At 52.9% G+C, this 20,800-nt stretch overlaps 2 protein-coding genes and 1 long non-coding RNA gene across 7 annotated transcripts in view; 2 read left to right on the forward strand and 1 right to left on the reverse strand.

Moving 5' to 3' along the window:
* Nucleotides 1-83: 83 nt before the first annotated feature.
* CUNH19orf38 (chromosome unknown C19orf38 homolog) lies at nucleotides 84-18,303 on the forward strand. Of its 4 annotated transcripts, XM_063228696.1 has the most exons (9): nucleotides 84-182; nucleotides 1,603-1,633; nucleotides 3,610-3,741; nucleotides 7,945-8,044; nucleotides 9,096-9,407; nucleotides 11,251-11,343; nucleotides 12,843-12,870; nucleotides 13,291-13,334; nucleotides 17,743-18,303. In XM_063228696.1, the coding sequence occupies exons 3-9, from the start codon at nucleotides 3,730-3,732 to the stop codon at nucleotides 18,189-18,191; spliced, it is 1,038 nt and encodes a 345-aa protein (XP_063084766.1). In that variant the 5' UTR covers nucleotides 84-182; nucleotides 1,603-1,633; nucleotides 3,610-3,729; the 3' UTR covers nucleotides 18,192-18,303. The 4 variants fall into 4 exon arrangements, with proteins under 4 accessions (XP_063084766.1, XP_023419820.1, XP_063084767.1 ...); XM_023564052.2 differs by lacking the exons at nucleotides 84-182; nucleotides 1,603-1,633 and adding an exon at nucleotides 15,110-15,147 and having other exon boundaries at nucleotides 17,743-18,066; XM_063228697.1 differs by lacking the exons at nucleotides 84-182; nucleotides 1,603-1,633; nucleotides 3,610-3,741 and adding an exon at nucleotides 6,406-6,544.
* On the reverse strand, nucleotides 6,498-13,681 carry LOC134471050 (uncharacterized). Its single transcript, XR_010040393.1, has 2 exons — nucleotides 13,389-13,681; nucleotides 6,498-12,743 (listed from the first exon to the last, which is right to left on the reverse strand). It is a non-coding gene; the product is annotated as an uncharacterized LOC134471050 (long non-coding RNA).
* Nucleotides 18,304-19,701: 1,398 nt separating the features above from the next.
* Carm1 (coactivator associated arginine methyltransferase 1) overlaps nucleotides 19,702-20,800 on the forward strand; it is a 33,951-nt gene continuing 32,852 nt past the window's right edge. The window contains exon 1 of one of the 2 annotated variants that reach the window (XM_063228694.1): nucleotides 19,702-19,961. In XM_063228694.1, the coding sequence (XP_063084764.1) occupies nucleotides 19,739-19,961 (223 nt within the window). In that variant the 5' untranslated portion in view covers nucleotides 19,702-19,738. The remainder of the gene's footprint in view (nucleotides 19,962-20,800) is intronic. The other variant, XM_063228693.1, reaches the window with a different exon arrangement.

The raw sequence follows: 20,800 nt of genomic DNA on the forward strand, positions 1-20,800 counted from the left end.
AATGAGGCTGGGCTTGGCCCAGCGCGCGACCCGTAGGGCTAGAGTATAAAAAGGCTCAGCTGATCTGGCTAGAGTCCTCGATCCTGTGGCCCAGGGTTTTCTGTGTCACTGGAAGTGGGTTTCTTCACGATCTGACATTCTTTTTGCGTCATAGAGCACCACTCTTAGCAATTTTGGTGTCTGTAAGTTGGAAGTAGTGGAACGCTCACCCTGTATATGGCAACTGTGAGAATTGCACGAGATGAGATTTAGCCTAGAGTAAGCACGATAGTAAGTGGTGTAGAATTAAAAGAAACACGCTGAGCCTCAGTTTCCACGTCCCCCAAGTGAAATAATACTCCTGGTGCATTACTGGGTGTCGAGGCCCATGCCTGTGACTTGCCCAAGTATTTGGGAGGCTGAGGCGGGAGAGTTGCAGGGCTTAAAGGGCCTGGCAGGCCCTGGCTCAAACATAGTAACACTTCCAGCCCGTTGGGTGGTTGTAAGCACAGATAGTGCCTAAGTGTTTACTTCACCCGGGTAAGTTTGGCGTATCATAGGGGAGGAAGTAAATGCTGGGCTCTTACTGGAACCTGGCTTACTGCCCACTTAGTGTCTGCCTCTGTCTGGCTCCGAGGCTCAGGCTCAGGCTCAGGGGATGTCCCCGTCTTTCTCCGGGGAGCGACAGGTAAACAAGGCATTGATAAATAGATTCTGATGCCGTCTAAGCATAAGAAAAAAGGATGCTCAGATGGAGCTCTGGCCTTCATGGACCCGAGGAGCTGGGCAGCTGTGACAATTACTCTCAGCTGCAGCTGGTGGCTGTGAGGTATTTTCTCCATTTGCAAATCTCGGAAGTAACACTGCTTTGTAATGTGAAAAGTCATACGTACATTTTTTTGCCCCGTTTATCTTTCACTTATATACGCTACCTGGCTGTTTTGGAGTAGTACAGAGAATATTTTCTCCTGTTTTTAATGTATTCTTTAAAACGGGGTAAAGTTCGCACTATTTAAGGTTAACTATCCACGAGACCTATTCTGTGACCTTTAGTAGACTGACGTTGTGTGACCTCCATTCTGATGTAGCTCCAAAGCATTTCCATCAGCCCGCAAAGAGGTCCTGTACCCTCTGAGCAGTCCTCAGTGGCCGCTCCGGGAGTCACCGCTTTGCTTTCTGGCCCTCTGGATATATTTATTGTCCATACAATGGAGTCCAGGCTGGCCTCAAACTCACAGCGCTCCTCCTGCCTCAGGCTCCCAAATGCTGGGATGACATGTTTAAAATATAAAATATATTTTTATTAGTGCCGTTTTTCTTTCGGTACCAGGAATCAAACTGAGAACTTCACACTTGCCAGGTATTAGTGTCTTTTTAAAAGACAGGATCTCACCAGGTGTGCTGGCTCATGCCTGTAATCCCAGCCATTGGGAGGCTGAGGCAGGAGGATCATTTCAAATTTGGGACCAGCCTGAGCTGCATACCCAGACCCTGTCTCAAAAAGACAAAAAAAAAAAGAAAGAAAGAAAGAAAGAAAGAAAGAAAGAAAGAAAGAAAGAAAGACAAGACAAGACAGGGTCTCTCTATGGATTTTGGCAAGATTTTTTTTTTCTTTTGATACAGAGGATTGAACTCACGACTTCACACCTGCCAGGTAAGTGCTTACACTGCTAAGCTAAACCCCTGACCCTCCCTATGTATTCTGAACTCCGCAATACCTTTTAATTTTATGAAACATTGGTCTTCAGGCCGGGGGTGTAGCTCAGCAGCTTAAGTGCCTGCTTGGCAAACATGAAGTCATGAGTTCAATCCCCGGTACCCCCCCAAAAAAATTGGTCTTCAGAGAGGTGTTTTCACGCGTGTGACTTCGCTTGCTCATGTCTGTCCCCCGTTACTTTCTTTTACACCCTCTCAAGGCTCCCCGTTGGTCCTACATTTTGTCGGATGGGCCTCCCTTTGTGTTACAGTTCACATAATGGGGAAGACATGTGGCCCGCATCTTTTCTAAGTCTGGCTTGGTTCTCTAACATGATGGTCTCCAGTCCCACCCATTTTTGCACAAATGCCCAACCTCACCCTGGACAACACTGCGTGGTAGACCACAGTATTTTCCCCATCCACTCGTCCACGGACCATCGGCGTGGGCACACATGCATCCCCTCTAGTGTGCCAACTTTAACTTCTTCTAGTGTGCTGGGCGTGATGCCACATAGCTATAATGCCACCGCGTGGGAAGCTGAGGCAGGAGAATCTCCGGGAGCGGGCTACACAGACTCTAATACCAAGGCATGGTCCTATGTTAGTTCTGTTTTTAGTCTTTTGTTGGTTTCTTTTTTTTGATTTCCTGAAACAGGGCCTTTCTGTGTAGATTAGCCTGGCTTTGAACTCATTATGTAGCCCAGGCTGGCCTGAACTCACAGTGACCTTCCTGCCTCAGCCTCCCGAGTGCTGGGATGAGTATGTGTCCACATGCCTGGCTATTTTTAGTCTTTGGGGGAACTTTCATTCTGATTTCCATAGTGATCATATTAGTTCTTATTTACATGAGTCACAGAATCGCTCTTCCCCACCCGCTCCGCAGCAGTCTGTTTTCCACACTTGATGAGGGCATTCTGAGATGAGCACAGTCCCAGTCCTGTATTGCCCTGCGTCTCCCTGATGGTTAAAGACCTTGGACAGTTTTATATATAGATGCAGACATCTCTGTTAGGCCACACTGTCCAGAATCAGATCCGTATCTCTGTCTCTATATCCATGTGTTGTTGTAATAAATTTTTATTTTTTGGTCTTTTGGGGTGTTTTGTTTTTGCACTCCTGGAACTGAACCTGGGACCTTCACGCTGAGCAACATCCCCAGACCTTGATCATCATTGTCATTTGGTTTGCTTTTTTGCTGTGGAGACAGGCTCTTGCTGTCTTTTTTGTTTTGGAGACAGGCTCTTGCTCTGTAGCTCAGGCGGGCCTTAAACTCATTGTGTAACCCATGCTGGCCTCAAACCCGAGGAGATGTTCCCGCCTCAGCCTCACAAGTCCTGGGATAACAGGCCTGTGCCTCCTCACCCATTATTATTACTCATTTCTTTTGAGACAGTGTCTCAGTCACTAAGTTGCCTGATCTGTACTCAAACTCAGTCCTGCCTCAGTCTCTCAGGGTGGAGTGTCAGCTATGTGCTCTTCTGCCAGGGTGGGGTTAAGTTCTTTGGGTTCTTCGTATATTCTAGATATTAACCCTGTGTCTTTTTTTTTTTTTTTTTTTTTTGTCTTTTTCATTTTTATCGGTACCGGGGATCGAACTCACGACTGCCTGCTTGCAAGGCAGGTGCTTATGCCGCTGAGCTAAACCCCAGCCCCAACCCTGTGTCTTAACAGTAGCTGGCAAAGATTTTCTCCCATTGAGGAAACTGTCTCTTCTCTCTGCTGGGTTATTTTTTCCCGCTGCCACACAGGAACCTTTTAATTTGATGTGATCTCAGTTGTTGACTCTTCCTATTATTTCCTGTGCTATTCAAGTCCTAGCCAGGAAGTCTTTGCCTGTGCCTATGGCTTCAAGGTATTTCCTGTATGTTTTCTTCTGGCAGTCGCAACATCTCAGATCTTATGCTTCGGTCTCTGAAATCCATTTTTTTACAGGGTGAGAGGAAGTGTCCAGTTCCATTCCTCCACAGATGGCTGTCCAGTCTTCCCAGCACCATTGTTGAAGTGACCGTCCCTTCTCCAGCATCTCTGTTAGGCCACACCTTTCAGAATCAGATGGCTACAGTGGTATGGGTTTCTTTCTTCATCTGCCACTCTATGCCAATGGGCCATATGTCTAGTTCTTTGCTCGTACCATGCTGTTTTTGTTACTATGGCTTTGTAGTATAATTGGAAGTCAGATATTATGCTGTCTTCTGCTCAGGATTGATTTGGCTGTTCTGGGGCTTTTGTGTTTCTGTATCAATTTTAAGATTACCCTTTATAGTTTTTTTTCCTCTTTTTTTAAAGACAGAGTCTCACTATATATAGTTCAGGCTGGCCTTGAACACACTGTGTAAGCCAGGCTGGCCTCTCACACATGCTGAACCTCCTCCTCAGCCTCCTGAGTGCTGGTATTACAGGTATGTGCAGTAATGTATGTCTGGCTCAACAAATACTTACCAAGCATCTGAATAAAATCAACGCTGCCCATGTCTTCACGGAACAGCATGCTGCTCCAGCGTGGAGACCAAACTATGCAGGAGCAAGCTTAGCACCAAAAGGATTTTGGCGTTGCCCACTCTCGGGAATCAATGGATGGTAACAGTGTAGGTGATTCAGCCCTGATGGAATCAGAGAAGGCTCCTCGGAGGAAGTGACATTTAAAATGAGATTTAAGAGGACTGGGTATTTAGCTCAGCAGCACAGTGCCTACCTGGTAAGCTCGAGTCGTGAGTTCAATCCTTAGTGGCAAAATAAATAAATACACTTAGATTTAACTTGGGCATGGTGGTGCACCCCTATAATCCCAGCACTCAGGAGGCTGAGGCAGGAGGATCACTGCAGGTCTGAGGCCAGCCTGGGCTACATAGTTCAAGGCCACCATGAATAAGAGTGAAGACTGTCTCAAAACAGTATTTTTTTTTTTAATTTGAGATTTAGACGGGCAAGATGGCCCACACTTTTAATCCCACACTCTGGGGAGGTGCGGCAAAAGGATCACAAATCTGAGCCAAATTTGGGCCACTTTGTGAGACCTTGTCTCAAAAATAAAAAGAGCTGTGTGAGGCTCCCTGCAGGGCCCTGGGCTCCATCCACACCACCGCCAAAACAGAGAACTTAGCGGGGAAGGAGAGGGGAGGGAATCGCAGGGTGAAGCCTCCCCAAGACCGGGGGCCTTTCTAGAGTATTCTTCCCTCCACCTGCGATGCCCTCCAGGCTCCCCCTCAGACTCCTGCTGTCAAAACCTCCTCCGGGCTGCCCCGTTTGAACCCGCTGCAGCTGGGAGCCCCCAGAACGTTCGCCTGCCCGGCCCCTACACACGTGGGCAGCAGCCGCTGCACTTACCACAGCAGTTGGTGCAGGGAGTAAACAGAAAATCCTCTGTGTCTCTCTTCTTCTCCCTTTTCTTTGGGAGATGCTTTTGTTTTGTTTTGTTTTTAGGGTGATTGCGCCCAAGGTGTTAACACTAAGCTACAGCCCCAACACCTCCAGTTCCTTTTCATGTTTTGTTTTGAGGAAGAATCCCACTAAGTTGCCCAGGTTGGGTTGGAATTTGTAACCCTCCTGCCTCAGCCTCCCATAGTGCTGGGATTCTAGGCCTGTATGACCACTGTTTGCTCAAAACATGAATCTCTCCTACCTTGATGAGACCCTACCTCTCAAAATAAATAAAAACTGAAGCCAGGTGTGGTGGCTCACGCCTGTAATCCCAGTGCTCGGGAGGCTGAGGCAGGAGGATCGCTGCAAATTTGAGACCAGCCTGGGCTACAACGTGAGCTCAAGGCCAGCCTGAACTGCATAGCGAGACCCCACCTCAAAAAGACAATAAATAAATAAATAAATAAAAACTGGGCTTGGTCTATAGCTCAACGTGAAGCCCCTAGGAACATCCACAGTGCCTGAAAAACAAAACAAAACAAAAATCTAGATATTTCAGAAGTAAGCCACGTATTCCTAAACAGTCTCTAAGTCATAGAACAATTCATAAAGGAATATGCCTACGTCTACCAACGACCCAGGAGCACAAAACCACAAAAAATGTGATCCAATTAAACCAATGCTTACCAGGAAATGTATAGCTTTAAACCCTTATGCTAGCTGGAGCGGTTTAAGATGAATGACCTAACCTCCTGTCTTAAGAGGCTAGGAAAGGGCTGCCTGTGGAGGCTGACGCAGGAGGATCACCACAAGGTTCAGGGCAACCTGGGCCCATAGAGAGACCCTGTCTCAAAAAACAGAAAAAAGGGCTGGGGGTTTAGCTCAGCGGCATAAGCACCTGCCTTGCAAGCAGGCGGTCGTGAGTTCAATCCCCGGTACCGATAAAAATGAAAAAGACAAAAAAAAAAACAGAAAAAAGCTAGGAAAAGGAACAACCAGTTATATACCAGATAACTAAATGAAAGAAAAAGAAAAAATAGAACTTAGCCAGGTACAGTGCCACACACCTGTAATCCAGCACTCAGGAGGCTGAGGCAGGAGGATTGCTAGACTCTGAGGCCGCCCTGGGCTACATAGCAAGACTCTGCCTTTTTTTTTTTTTTTTTTGTACTGGGATCTAACTCACAGCTTCCTGCTTGCCAGGCAGGCACTTATACCAATGAGCTAAATCCCTGGCCCAGTGAGACCCTGTGTTGAAAAATAAGAAAACCACTGGGATCGTAGATTAGTATGATGCCCCTGGAATCAATCCCCAGTACTACACACAGAAAATATAATAATATGAATAAAATTCATTAATCCTAGGAAGACTAATCATGAAGACAGAAAAAAACAATTTACCACCGTGAAGAGTGCAGTAACGGGCATCAGTACAGACGCAACAGAAGCAGAAGACTAAGGGATATGAGCAAAACTGCATTCATTCAACAAACTGGATGAAATGAAACAGGCAAATTTCTTTAAAAATACACATGCTCAGCCAGATGTGGTGGTGCATGCCTGTCATCCCAGCACTCGGGAGGCTGAGGCAGGAGGATCGCTGTGAGTTCCAGGCCAGCCTGGGCTACATATAGCGAATTGAAGGTACCCTGAACTACACAGTGAGATCCTGTACAAAGGAATAATAAAAACATAAACACATGCTAAATGCAACAAACACAATTTTTAAGACTCTGGGAGAATGGAGCTGGGAGTGGAGTTCAGAGAGGTTTGGCAAGGTTTCCTAGAATTGATATTTAAACTGCAACCTAAAGGAGAAGTAGGATTTAACCAGGTTGATGGAGCCATGTCTCAGGTAAGCAGAAGAGCATGCACAAAGGCCCTGTGGCTGGAATGAGATTTGCCAGGGGAAGCAGTTCCCAAGCGTGCTGCTCCTGTTTCTCAGTGAGCGTAGCTCCAGCCTTCCCAGCAGGGAGCCCCAAGGGCCCAGCTTGGCTTGAACAGAAACATTTACCCAAATGAAAGCAAACCTCCCCCTGAGACAGAAGTATGGGAGTTTCTGGGCCATTTCCCTGCAATTTATCCTGAAAACTATGATTTCTTCAAATATAGACCTGCTGTTCCCTTTCTTCCCTGTCGCTGCCAATTAGAAGTACTCATAACCTACTGAGCAGTTTCATTTTGCTTTGTTTTTTGTGAGATAGGGTTTTACTAAGTTGTTAAGTTGTCCAAGCAGCACTCAAACACTGCGTCCCCTTGCCTCAGCCTCCCAAGTACTGGGATCAGGCATGTCCCATTTTGCTTCTGTTGACATGGCGTCTTGTACCTGGTTTCTTTGTCTCTAAGCTCCTTCTCCAGAGCACTAGCTGATGTTTCCAAGAAGTCAAGTCCTGCCTGAGGTCACAGAGACCAAGCCCTGGTCACCATGCTGTTTTAAATTGGTTTCAGTTTTAGCACTGGTCAGACTGTGGGTTGCTAATCTGGCATAGGTTTCTCTTTCTTTATTTTTTTTTTTTAAAGACAGGGTTTCGCTACGTAGTTCAGGCTGGCCTTGAGCTCACTGTGTAGCCTAGGCTGACAGGCTTCAAGCTCAAACTCCTAGCAGTCCTCCTGCCTCAGCCTCCCCTGGGCTGAGATGACAGGAGGTGTGCAGGGGGGAGAGCCCTCACTCGGGGCGACCTCCAGTGCCAGGAATTCTGGTGGGTGGAGGAGAAAGCAGACCGTGCACCTCATGCACCTCCCTCAGCCCAGCCTGCGGTGCTTCGGAGAGGCGGAGGGCGAGGTTTGCATTTAGGGAAGGGGTGGGGGAGGCCAGAGGCTGGGGTGCCCGGGGTGTGAGTGCAACTTCCTGCCCCTGAGGAAACGCTGGGCTCCAAGCCTGCTTCTCTTTTCTCCTCTCTCGCCTCACAGGAGGAGTCGGTGGGCGGCCCTGGACCCTTCTGGCCCCGGCCAGCGCCCAGCCTGAGGACGCTAGGAGAGATGCCCTGGGCCATCCTGCTCCTCGCAGCCGGTGAGTGTGACAACTGCCTGGAGGTGGGGGGACCCCAGCCTGGGCCCTGGCCAAGGTGGGGGCTGCTTCCCAGGTGATGGAGGCCCCGGGGCGGGGCGGATGGCAATGGCCCGGCCTTTGTGGGTCGGAACCTTCAGTCACCCAGTGTCACCGTGCTGCCTCTCAGCCCCTGGGCTGCGCGGGCTCCCGGTGTGCTCCTTCAGGGACATGGGGTGCGCACAGAGGCTGGGGTTCATCTGCCTGTGATGCGCTGTGCGCAGAGCTCCCAGGCAGCGACAAGCCGGTTCCCGGGGCAGGGCCGCTCCTGTAGGAAGCGGGCACGTTTCTGTGGCACAGCCGGGCCAAGGGACGCAGCCTCCTGGCTTCTGCTGCATGTTTTCCCTCCTCCTCTTCTTCTTCTTCTTTTCTTTTCTTTTTTTTTCTCAAGACAAGGTCTTGCTGTGCAGCTCAGGCTGGCTGTCAGCTCACGTCTCGCCCAGGCTGGTCTGGAACTCACGACGACCCTCCTGCCTCAGCCTCTGGAGTGCGGGGGCTGTGGGCGTGCGCCGCCACACCCAGCTCTTCTTCTTCTTTCTGCTTGTTGGTACGAGGGACTGAGCCCGTGACCTCGGGCTGGCAGCAAGCGCTTGTGCCGCTGAACTGCATCCCTGGCGCCTCAACTTTTCTGGTTTCTTTTTTCTTTCTTTCTAAACTTCTTTTTTCTTTTTTCTTTTTTCTTTCTTTCTTTCTTGCTTGCTTTCTTCTTGTTTGTGGTCCTGGAGATTGAACGCAGAGCACACTGAACTGTATCCCCCAACCTCAACCCACTTTTATTTATTTCCTTTTGGTACTGGAGATTGAGCTCACGACCTCACGTTTGCCAAGCAGGCACTTACACCGCTGAGCTAAACCCCCAGCCCTGAACCCCTTTTTACATTGAGAAAAAGTCTGGCTGCTTGGCTGAGTTACCCAGATCGGTCTCTGCCGTGCGGTCCTCCTGCCTCAGCCTCCTGGAGCGCTGCACTGCGGCTGTGCCCGGAGCCCCGCTCAGCTGCCCTTGCCCTGCCCGCAGGCTCCTTGGCCATCCCAGCGCCGTCCATCCTCCTGGTGCCCCCCTACCCCAGCAGCCAGGAGGACCCCATCCACATCTCCTGCACGGCCCCTGCGACTTTCCTGGGGGCGAACTTCACCCTGTACCGAGGGGGACACGTGGTCCAGCTCCTGCAGGCCCCTGCAGGTGAGGCAGGGGTCACCTTCAACGTCAGTGGCAGCACGGGCATCGAGGCTCCCAGCTGGCAGTTCTGCTGCCAGTACGGCGTGACGGGCGAGGACAGTCAGCCGCAGCTGTCGGACCTCAGCCAGCCGGTGCAGGTCTCCTTCCCAGGTAGGTCCCCAGGGCCACCTCCCTGCGGGGACAGCTTTCTGGGAAGACCTGGTTCACTCACTCCCTTTTCCTGGGTAGCCACCCGGGAGTTAAGGAAAAAGAGCTGATATGGTGCAGCCTTGTAACTCAGTGCTCTGGGAGGCTGAGGCAGGGGGATCCCAGCTTCCAGCCCGGCCTGGGCACCTGAGAAAGTCAGCGAGACCCTGTCTCAGAGTGAAATAAAAAGGGATGGGGTGGAGCTCCGTGCAAAGGCCCTGGTGCAGGACCCAGGACTGAAGAAAGAAAGGAAAAAAGGGAACCTTCAAGGGCTTTTCCAGGCCCCAGCTAACAGACAGCAGAGCCATTGGCCTCAGGCCCAGGAACCAAACGCTACATACAATTTTTGGCACCTGTGATGTGCCAGGTACTGTCCTGGGCACCGTGGGCTCAGCAGTGAGTGAAACAGACAGCACCCGCCTGCAGCTGACGTCTCAGAGGTGGGGACAGATGACAAACAGGGGACCAGTAAATATTCAGCCTGTCAGATGAGAGCCCAGAGGAGACACTCGGCCTGGTGGAGTGCGATCTTCTGTTTGCTTGTTAGTTTGTTTGTTTGGTTGTGGTACCGGGGATCAAACTCAGCACCTCACGCTTTCCAGGCAGGTGCTTGAGCTGCTGAGCTAAATTCCTGGCCCCGGAGGGCAGTATTTTTAAGTGGAGGGTGAGAAGGACGGGGAAGTCCTCTGGCCCTCTGTTTCTCTTTCTCTTTCTCTTTTTAGTACTGGAGCTTGGACCCAGAACCCTCACTTGAGTCACATCCCATCCTCTATTTTAATTTGGAGTCAGGATCTTGCTTAGCTGCCAGGGTGTGCTTGAACCTGTGGTCCTCCTGCCTCAGGTGACCAGAGTGCTGGGTTTAAAGGCGTGTGCCACCACACCGGGGGTCAGAGGTATCCTAACATTGAAGCAAAAGTTTGAATGAAGTTAGGGATGGTGGTGCACACCTACAGTCCCAACTTCTCAGGGGGCTGAGGCAGGAGAATCGCTGGAGCCCAGGAGTCCAGGATCATGAAGTGAAGGTCAGCCTGGGCTACATAGCAAGTCATGTTTCTAATAAAAGGTGGGGCCAGGGATGTAGCTCCTGCCTGGCACGTGTGCGATCCTGAGTTCAATTCTCAATATCCGGAAAATAAAAAATAAATGAAAAAAAAAATAAGCTGTGAAGGGAGCCTCTCGCCTGCTGACGTCACCCGCTGCCAAGTGCACCTTGTGGGCAACCACAGTCCGCTGGCCGTGATGACAGCCGCCTCTGTGTCCTGCAGGCCTCCAGCGCCTGTGTCAAAGGCTCCCTTCTCCACCTTGGCCTTGCGGTCGGTGGCAGAGGCGACCCAACCCCGCTGCCCTGTGAATGAATGAACAAGGCCAGGCTTTGTGAGAACACCAAACGCGCTCCTTCCCTTCCTGGCTCAGTGGCTCTGTACTTGACTGGGGCCAGAGGTCTCCTCCTTGGTGCTCCAAAAGATCTCCTCTGTGTCCTGAGAGAAAAAACCGAGTCTTCCACAGAGAAAAAAAGCCTGACAAAATTAAGTCCAGCATCAGCTCTGGGTAGAGTGCTAGTTATTCAGAGGAATAAACCTCTTTTTCCATTGGCCCAGCTAAAGTCCCAGAGTCAGTTTCCATTGGCTCTGCCAGGGTTACATGCCCAAGTCTGAACCAATCACATTGGCCGAGGGAGGGAATATGCTAATTGACCTGATGCAAGGTTGCTAGGTGCCGGGGGGTCAGCCGCGGGAGCCCAGATTTGGGGGTCTGTGTAGAGCGATGGACCCTCCCAGGTGACATTGGCTTTCCGGGTTTCCCCTAGTGCCCACTTGGATCCTGACGCTCTCCCTCAGCCTGGCTGGAGCCTGCTTCCTCCTCGTTGTGCTCGTGGTCTTTGCCGTGGTGGTCAGGAAAGGTAACAGCATGCAGAAGACACAGAGCGTGCGCACACCGTTTTCTCTAGGCGCGCAGGGCCGTGGCCCGGGTTTTACCCCAGAACTTAGGGGCAGAAGCTGGTCCAGAGCCAGGTGGCGGTGGCGGGCACCCAGACAAACCCATCCCTTGATATCCGTGGAAACTGTATCCAGGACTCCCCACAGACACTCAAGTCCTTGGCTGAGCATGGTGGCACACGCTTGCAATCCCAGCAATGGGGAGGCTGAGGCAGGAGGATTGCCACGATTTCAAGGCCAACCTGGGATACGGGGAGACAAAATTTTGTGTGTGTTTATCCATACTGAACATGTATAAAGTTTTTTCCTCATCGTTTATAGTACAGCAGCTCTTTCTTTTGGTGCTATTGAGGACTGAATCCAGGACCTTTGCACTGAGCTGCATTCCTAATCATTTTCTATTTTTAAGAACACTTTTATTGTAAGACAGGGTCTTAACCATGTTGCCCAGGCTGGTTTAAACTATGATCCTTCTGCCTCAGCGTTTTTTTATGTAAAAGATCTGAGCATACCTGGATTTCAGTCTCAGGGAGAAACCCTTAAACTAACCCTCATAGACAGATCCCGGGGGAGCCGGACATGTTTGTTACTTAGTAAAAGGCCCACGGCGCACACATGCATTCACGGTATTGTGAAACCATCACATCATCCACCTAGAATTTGTTTCATCATTTTCAGTTGAAACTCGGTCTACATTAAGCAATAACTTCTAATTCCCTCCTCCATCCTTACCTCCCAGCAACCAGTGAAATGTTTTTTTTTTTTTTGGTGCCAGGGATCGAACTCATGACCTCACGTTTGCCAGCCAGGCACTTACGCCGCTGAATTAAACCCCCGGCCCAGAAATGCGTATTTTTAAAAGAAAAACACTTTTCTACACACATATCCTTTTTTCTACACATATATCTTTTTTTTTTTTTTTCCGTTTTTCTGGCACCGGGAATCGAACTCATGACCGCCGGCTTGCAAGGGAGGTGCTTATGCCGCTGAGCTAAATCCCCAGCCCCTACACGTATACACGTATATCTTGATTAAAGTTTATTTTTCAATACCGGGAATGAAACTCATGACTGTTCCGCTGAGCTATATCCCCGACCCTTTCTTAAAGTTTTTATCAACTGAAAAATAAAATGAAGCCGGATGTGGTTGCATGTCTGTAATCTCAGCACTTGGGAGGCTGAGGCAGAAGGATTTCTGAGTTCAGGTCCAGCCTGGACTACATAGTGAGACCCTGTCTCAAAAAATTAAACAAACAAATAAATGAAAAAAATCAGGACCAGATGCAGTAATGAATCCATGTAATCCCAGGTACTCAGGAGGCTGAGGCAGGAAGACTTGGACTCTGAGACTAGCCTGGTGGGACCTAGTGAGATGACAGAGAGGAAAAAGAAATAAAATCATTTGTTTACAGCAGCTCTCATGAAAATCAAAGCCTCACAGATGGTTCTCTGTTCCCTTGCAGTTAAAGTCAAGAATTTACAGAAGAGGCGGTGAGCCCCGGGGACACTGGCAGGGTGGCTTGGGGACGGCAGGGCGCTTCTTGGCGGGTGAGCGCCCCCTGGTGGAGGATGGAGAACAGGGACCGGTGCTGTTTGTTAAAGCGCCCACTGTGTGCTTGGCTCGGCGCTGGGTCGCTTTCCCGTCGCAGCTGGTGATCAGCCCTCCCAACCCTCCTCCCTGGAGCTGTCAGGAAGTCGTCGCAGTCACTGGAGACGACCGAGTGGATATCCTGGCTTCCCCGGGGTTGTGCAGTGCTCAGCCTACACCAGTGTCCGGAGAGCCCAGGACTGCACCTTGGTGGCTTCCGTGCCATCAGGCAGCTTGCGGGGAGAACATGTGGGCTCACGCAGGGTGGCCTGGCACCCCGATCCCATCTCATGGGCACCCTTTCTTCTGCCCTTTCCCCCCAGAGAGCAGGAATCGTGCTGGGTGCAGATCAACTACGACAACACAGGTTTGTGCCTCCTTGCTGCCGACCCCGCCCGCGGGGGTCAGGCTGGGAACCCACTTCCGCCGTCCCTGCAGTCCGGGAGGAGGCTGAGGCAGGAGACCGCAAGTTCCAGCCCCGCCCTGGGCCGCTCAGAGACTCAGAGCTGGAAAAGGCCTGGTGCCGGGGATGTGGTGGCACAAGTCTGGCAAGCAAAGTCCTGAGTTCCATTCCTGGTGCCAAAAAAAAAGATGTAGATCAGTGTCAAGGCCCTGGGTTCAATCCCAACAGCAAAAATAAAAAAAAATTAATGAGTTTTACTATTCGCTACTTGGATCCGTTTTGAGGTGGTGGTTACACAGGGGGCCAAAAAAGTATCCTCTTCCTAGCCAGTCATGGCGGTGCATACCTGTAATTCCAGCACTCGGGAGGCTGAGGCAGGAGGATCACTGTGAGTTTGAGCGCAGCCTGACCTACATAATGAGCCCTGTCTAAACAAAACAACAAAAATTATAAAATAAAAAAGCAAGACTATGGGGGCTGGGGATTTAGCTCAGCTGCATAAGCGCCTGCCTTGCAAGCAGGCAGTCATGAATTCGGGCCCGGTACCAAAAAAAACAAGACCATGGTCTTGTCTCACCCGATGCCTCCCTGGTGATTTCCCACTGGATTAATATTACCTAAGCGACCGTGCCTGTAATCATTTTGACTGACTATAGTTCTGTGCCACCTTAAACCTGCCTCCCCTCATGGATTTACTCAGTAAAATAGCCTTGAGAAGTGGGGTTGCTGGTGGGTAACCCACTTTCTGAGCCCCTTCTGTCCCTCTCAGACAGAGGCTAACTTTCTCTCAATAAATTCTTCCTAATCTTTTTTTTTTTTAATTGGTACCGGGGATCGAACTCACGACAGCCTGCTTGCAAGGCAGGTACTTATGCTGCTGAGCTAAATCCCCAGCCCCCACGTCTTAAAAACAACAACAACAACAACAAAAGGCAAAAACTCAGTCCTCATTTATTCATTTTTGTTGAGCCTGGGGACTCCCCAGCAAGTTGTTCTTTTTTTTTTTTTTTTTTTGTCTTTTTCCTTTTTATCGGTACCCGAGATCGAACTCACGACTGCCTGCTTGCAAGGCAGGCGCTTATGCCGCTGAGCTAAATCCCCAGCTCCCTCCCAGCAAGTTTTATATTTTTATTTTGACATAGGCTCTCGTTGAGCTGGTAAACTGGCCACACTGCGTTTGAATTTGCCATCCTCCTGCCTCAGCCTTCCAGAGTGCTGTGCACCACCACACCGGGTCCAACACGTTTACTGAGCACTTACTATGCTGAGGTCTGGGAGGATCGCAAGGTGACAGGACAGCTGTGGTTTCTGTCCACAAGTGGAGATACAGGGGTGGGGCCAGCAGGTGGGGGTGCAGGCAGCCCCCAGGGGTGGTGGCGGTAAAAATAAGAAGACTCTTGGAATAGTAGCTGAGTAGGCTGCACACAGCGGCGTGACCTGTAATCCTAGCACTCAGGAGGCTGGGGCAGGAGGACAGGCAGAAGTTGAGTCCTAAACTACACTTTAAGACTGTCTGAAGAGGTGGGCATGGCTGAGTGAAGCAGGGGAGATCGAGCAAGTTGGGGGGCCCTTCAGGAGAGAGGACTGGATGGGCACCTGTCTTACCCAGGGATGTGAGAAGGTCCAAAGGGAATGAACGGGTCAGCGCAGCCTCACCTCAGCCTGCAGCTGGGCGGGAGGGACGAGGATGCTGGGCAGGAAAGCGAAAGCCGTCCCTCTGACTGTCCTCTCTGTTTCAGACATGTGCTTCGACAACTCCCTGTTTGCCGTCTCTGCGGTGAGTGGCCGCTTTGCTCCCTTAGCGTGGCCCACTGGTGGCCCGCAATGGACGGCTAGAAGAGCCCAGAGTCAGGGAACTGGACTTGGTCTGGGCCGGGGGTCAGCTCTAGACATCCCAGGGGAAATCAAGTGACAGGGTTGTCCCCTGCAGAGGACTGAGGTGCTGTTGACTCTCAGAATGGTGACAGAGGGTTCACAGCTACCTGGCGGCGTCTTGTGGAGCTTGGGTTCCTTCGTGGAAACCTTGCCACGCTTTGATTCACGCCGGCCCTCTGCTCGGTTCATGTTTGGTCTCAAGGACGTCAGCTTCACGTTCCTCCTGAGTTCCCACTTGGGAATGGAGTTGTGACCCCTCTCTTTCTGTTTTTTGAGATAAGATCTTACTATCTAGCCCAGGCTGGCCTTGAACTTTCGAGAATCCTCCTGCCTCAGCCTCCCAAGTGCTGGGATGACAGGCGTGAGCCACCACGCCCAGCTCAAACCTCTTGTTTACTGTTTATTTATTGAGATTGGGTCTCCCTATGTACCTCGCTATGTAGTTCTGACTGGTCTTGAACTCATGTGTAGCTCAGGTTGGCTCTGAACTTGCAACTTGTGGGGATACTCCTGCTTCAGCCTCACGAGTAGTGGGATGACCGGCGTGTGCCACCATGGTCAGCAAAACTCCCATTTTAGAGAGATGTTCTCTTCCCCTGTCACAGTGTGCTATAAATGCTGGGTCTATATAGTGTGGGATAGCCTTAGCCGTTGTAATATATATATATATATTTTTTTGGGGGGGGTTAAATATATATTTGGTTAAAAAATATATATGACTGGGGATTTAGCTCAGCAGCATAAGCACCTGCCTTGCAAGCGTGTGGTCGTGAGTTCGATCCCTGGTACCGGTAAACAAACAAACAAACAAAACCCCCATATATATATATGATTACAAAATTAGAGCTATGTGACCCAGCAACTTCATAGATCAAGGAAGTGGTCAGCCAGTTTTTCTTTACAGAGGGTCCCCTAGCAGTGGCCTTTGAGGTCTGGGTGGGACACGCACTAGAGGGTTTTGACTTTACCAAAAGGGAGCCACAGGCGCTCACGCGCGCCCTCTGGCAGCTCCCCGGGGAAAGACAGGCCGTGCAAGGCCGAGCCCACAAGGGTCCAGGCGGGTCAGAGATGTGTGGTTTGGTCTTACTGCTGTTGAAACCAGAAATCCCAGAAGCGAATGGAAGCAGGTCAGGGTAGATCCATGGGATAGGAAACACAGAATTTCTTTGGATCAACTGTGCTCAAGGCAGAAAAGGGAATCCTAGAGGGAGGGACAGCCAGGCAGAAACAAGAATTCAACTAACCCAAATAGTGACCAGGGCACATGGGGGGTCCGGCCCGGAGCTTCAGACAGTCCTGGCATAAAGACTTGGACTTACTGAGCCAGCAGAGTGGCTTATGCCCATAATCCCAGCAATGGGGAGGTTGAGTCAGGAGGATCACTGTAAACTGAAGGCCAGCCTGGACTACACAGCAAGAGCTTGTCTCAAAACCAAACCAAACCCGTCATTCTCTTATAGTTCTAAGAATGTATAGTATTCCATCATGGCCGGACCTCAGTTTGACTCCATTCTTGTACTGATAGACACGTGGGTTACTTCTACCATCTAGCTTTTGTGAGCAGGGAAGCTGTGAACCTGGGTGTGCAAATACCAGAGTTTCTGCTTTCAATTTTAGTGTTCTGGGGTTTAGAAAGTTTGTGTGGCTTGCTCAAATGATTAAAAAGAAGCTGACAGGTCTAAGTTTTACCGTTTCATTGCACTGGGGCCTGGGAGGTAACTTTGTAACACCCCAAGAGGTGGGGTGGACTTTTTTTTTTTTTTTTTGGTTTTTTGAGGCAAGGTCTCACTGTGTAGTTCAAGCTGGCCTTGTGCTTGCTTCAGAGCTGAGGCTGGCCTCAAACTCATGGGCATCCTCCTGCCTCAGCTTCCTGAGTGAAGAAATTACAAGTGGATACCACCACCACTCTGGTTCAGGGTTTTACTTCTTTAAATCTCCGAGCAACCCTAGGAGACGGTTACTAGCATCTCCCCATTTTCCATGAAACTGAGGTCACATGGCCAGGAAATGATGGGACTGAGATCTGAGCCCTGGTTCTGTGGCCCTGCTCTGCGGAGAGGAAGACAGGCGCAGGGTACTGAAGCTTGGGGGCTGGGTGTGGCGGCATTTTGTTTGTTTGTTTTGTTTTTGTTTTTGTTTTTTTGTCTTTTTCTTTTTTATCGGTACCAGGAATCAAACTCACGACCACCTGCTTGCAAGGCAGGTGCTTATGCCACTGAGCTAAATCCCCAGCCCCTGGCGGTGTTTTTTATGTAAGCCCTTCACTCAGGAGGCTGAGACAGGAGGGTCACCTCTCAAGTTGAGGCCAGTCTGGGTTACAAACACAATTCAAGGCCAGCCTGAACTGTGTAGGGAAACCTGTCTCAAAAAGACAAAAAATAATTGCTATGGGGAATAGAGGATGGTAAGACATCTGATGGGCTGAGGGGTCCCCAGAACATGAGGAAACCCTGGGTCCTGACCTCCCCGTTCACCTAGTTCTCTTTTTCTTCCATAGGTGAAGAGGACGACATCCGAGGAAGACCCAGCGGCCACCCTGGATGCCTGCCCAGGCAGCGCCGGGCCACGCAAGAGGCCGACCTCCACGTCCTCCTCGCCGGAGCCCCCGGACTTCAGCACCTTCCGGGGCTGCCAGTGAGGCTGAGGAAGGGGAGGCCTCCATTCAGCCCACTGTCTCAAGCGGCCTGGAGGCTTTCGGGGGCTCAGGTCCTCCTGGTACGGGGAGAAGCAGTCCCCACCCAGCCGCTGCTTTCTCAGGGAATCAAACTGGGGGATGGAGGGGACCAAAGGACCTTCCTCCCAGAAGTGTGGGAGAGGGGTGAAGGTGTGTGGCCTGGAGGTCGGCCGGAACGCAAGGAACCCCTCCGTGGACCCCCAATTTCTCAAGACCACCAGAGAGCCAGGGGTGGAGGCCCGTGCCTGTCATCCCCGCTCTTGGGAGGCTGAAGCAGGAGTATTGCTGTGAGTTGAAGGCCAGCCTGGGCCACACAGTGAGACCCTGTTTCAAGAAAATTAAGAAAAAAAAGAAAGAAAAAAGAAAAAAGAATCAGAGAAAGAGTTCCTCCAGCTTGCTGCTTGGTCTCAGCCGGCCTCAGGGGTCCACACACCCACCCTTTCCCGTGCTCCTTCCTCCCCAGCTGCATCTGACCTGGCCCCTGCTAGCTGTTTGAGCACAGGTTTTGGGGTGTTCTATGTCCCGACACCCCCAGGCCTGAGTTATTGTAACACCTGCTGGGCTGTCACGGGGAGGCCTGGTGGGTGGTAAATCCTTGGAGCTGAGACCCGCTGGGTGCCCCTGCTGGGGGCTGAGTGGGATGAAATCACTACGTTTGGGGGGACCCCAATCTCAGGGGGGCCGGAGTGGGGAAGGGCCACGTGGGGCGCTCTGTGAGGAGCTGCAGTGGCTGCAAGGGGTGTGGGGAAGAGTGGAACACAGCGAGGTCCTGGGAAGAAGGTGGGGAGAAGGGCAGAGGCTGCTGGGTGGGTCCCCCAAAGGGCACAGGAGGGATTTCGTTGCTGTAGGACAAATGGGGGGAGTAACGGGGGAAGAGGGCGGCGCAGTAGGAGGGACTGTTGGGCAGGTGGATGCTGGGGTTCAGGCTCAGCACACAGGGGGGCACCTCGCCGGGGCCGCTTTCCCAGGGCGGGGGTGGAGTCACGACGGGGCGTGTACCTAGCCGTGGCCACGCCCCCTGAGCGGGCGGGGGGACCACAGCGAGTCCCAGTGGGAGTAGGAATGGGGCGGGGCTTCGCCAAGAGAGTCCCGCCTCTTCCCCACCGCTCACAAAGCCGGGCGGGCCCAAGGGCGGAGCCCAGCCTGGGGGCGTGTCCCAACTGTGGGCGGCCAGCTGGCCCCTCCCTCTCGTCGCGCGGGCCGGGAAGCAGTCTCACAAAGACGGGCCTCTTGAGCAAGGCGGGGCCCAGGCGAGTCCGCGCAGCCGAGCACCGCCCCGTGGCGCCGCTCCCCCCTCACCCTCATCTGTCGCACCACCCACCCCACAAAGAGTGGCCGTTCGAGCCGCAGCGGCCTGGGGGCGGGGCTTATGCCCACGCGGCCCGGCACCGCCCCCTACCTGCAGCCCCGCCCCTGCCCTCCCTGACCCGCCTCACCGCCTTATAAAGCGCGGCCATTCGCGCGGCGCCGGTCTGGGGGCGGGGTCCAGGTTCCTCCGCGCGGGCAGGCGCCGCCCCTGACGCACGCTCCCTCCCGCGCCGCGCAGCCACCTCACAAAGCGGCGACAGTTCGCGTGGGGCGGCTTGGGCCCCGCCTCCGCGGCGCGCTCCCTCGCTCCCCGCGCCGAAGGCCGCCAGCAGGGTGCGCTGCTCTACCGGGCCGGGCCGCGGCGGCGAGGCGGCGCGTGGCCGGCAGGCGGCGCTGCCCGGCTCGGCCTCGGCCTCGGCCTGCGCGGCAGCGGCGGCGGCGGCGGCGGCGGCGGCCTGGGCCCGGGCGCGGTGTGGCGGCGGTGACGGTGGGGCCTGGAGCCGGATCTAAGATGGCAGCGGCGGCGGCGGCGGCGGTGGGGCCGGGCACAGGGGGCGCGGGCGCGGCGGGCCCGGGCGTCGCGGTGCCCTGCGCGGCGGTGTCCGTGTTCCCCGGCGCCCGCCTCCTCACCATCGGCGACGCGAACGGCGAGATCCAGCGGCACGCGGAGCAGCAGGCGCTGCGCCTCGAGGTGCGGGCCGGCCCGGACGCGGCGGGCATCGCCCTGTACAGCCGTGAGTGCGGGGCCGGGCCGCGGGGCTGCGCACGAGGCCGGCGGCGGGGGAGGGGCGGGCCGGGCCGGGCCGGGGTGCGGGGTGCGGGGTGCGGAGCGCCGGGTCCCGGGGACACAGAGGCAGAGCGGGCGCACGCGGAGGGCGGAGGGCCGCGCGCCTCGGCAGTGCTGGGCCTGAGATTGGGGAGGGGGCCGTGGGCAGGAAATAGGGGGCTGCGCGGGAAACGGGGTGCGGAGGAAGCCGGGCCAGGGGACACCGGGGAGCGGGCGTGGCCGCCCGGGATGGGCGCCTCTGGCCATCTAGGGCGCCCCCACCTTTAGATGGTTGGCTTTTAGCTTGGGGCCCCCCGAATGGGAAAGTTGGAGAGCTGGGCACAGGGGTCCCCGCGAGGGTAATGCGAGGCGCCCGGAGGGGTCCCCACGCCCTGATGGCCGGCGTGGAAGTCGGAGGTAGCAGCACAGCCACCTCCCGCGCCGCCACGCGACTCCTGTCTCCTTTTTGGGGATGTGAGAAGCTGGTTACCTTCTCTGAAGCAGCTTTTAAACTGACATTTCGGTGGGGAGGGGAAAAAAATCTCAAAACGTGTCTGCCAAGTTCCGTTCCTCCTTTCTTGTCTCCCCCACCGCAGTGTTTGTAGCCCATCCTTTTTCTTTCTCTTGTTACTCTCGCTAGTCTCCTCTGATTCCTCATTCACATTTTGCTATTCTGTTTCACTCGGTTTTGTCCCCTGGGGTTTCCTGTAGGGACACTGGGGGAGCCTCGGAGGAGGCCTTTCCAGGCTTTGGTCCCGTGGGAATTTTTTGCCACTTTGGGTACCGGGTGTTCTTGAGGGCAGTGTG

The sequence above is a fragment of the Cavia porcellus genome, unplaced genomic scaffold (assembly GCF_034190915.1).
Source record: "Cavia porcellus strain 051 isolate PalLab524CR breed Dunkin Hartley unplaced genomic scaffold, mCavPor4.1 scaffold_17, whole genome shotgun sequence".
In the NCBI taxonomy this organism is placed as follows: Eukaryota; Metazoa; Chordata; class Mammalia; order Rodentia; family Caviidae; genus Cavia; species Cavia porcellus.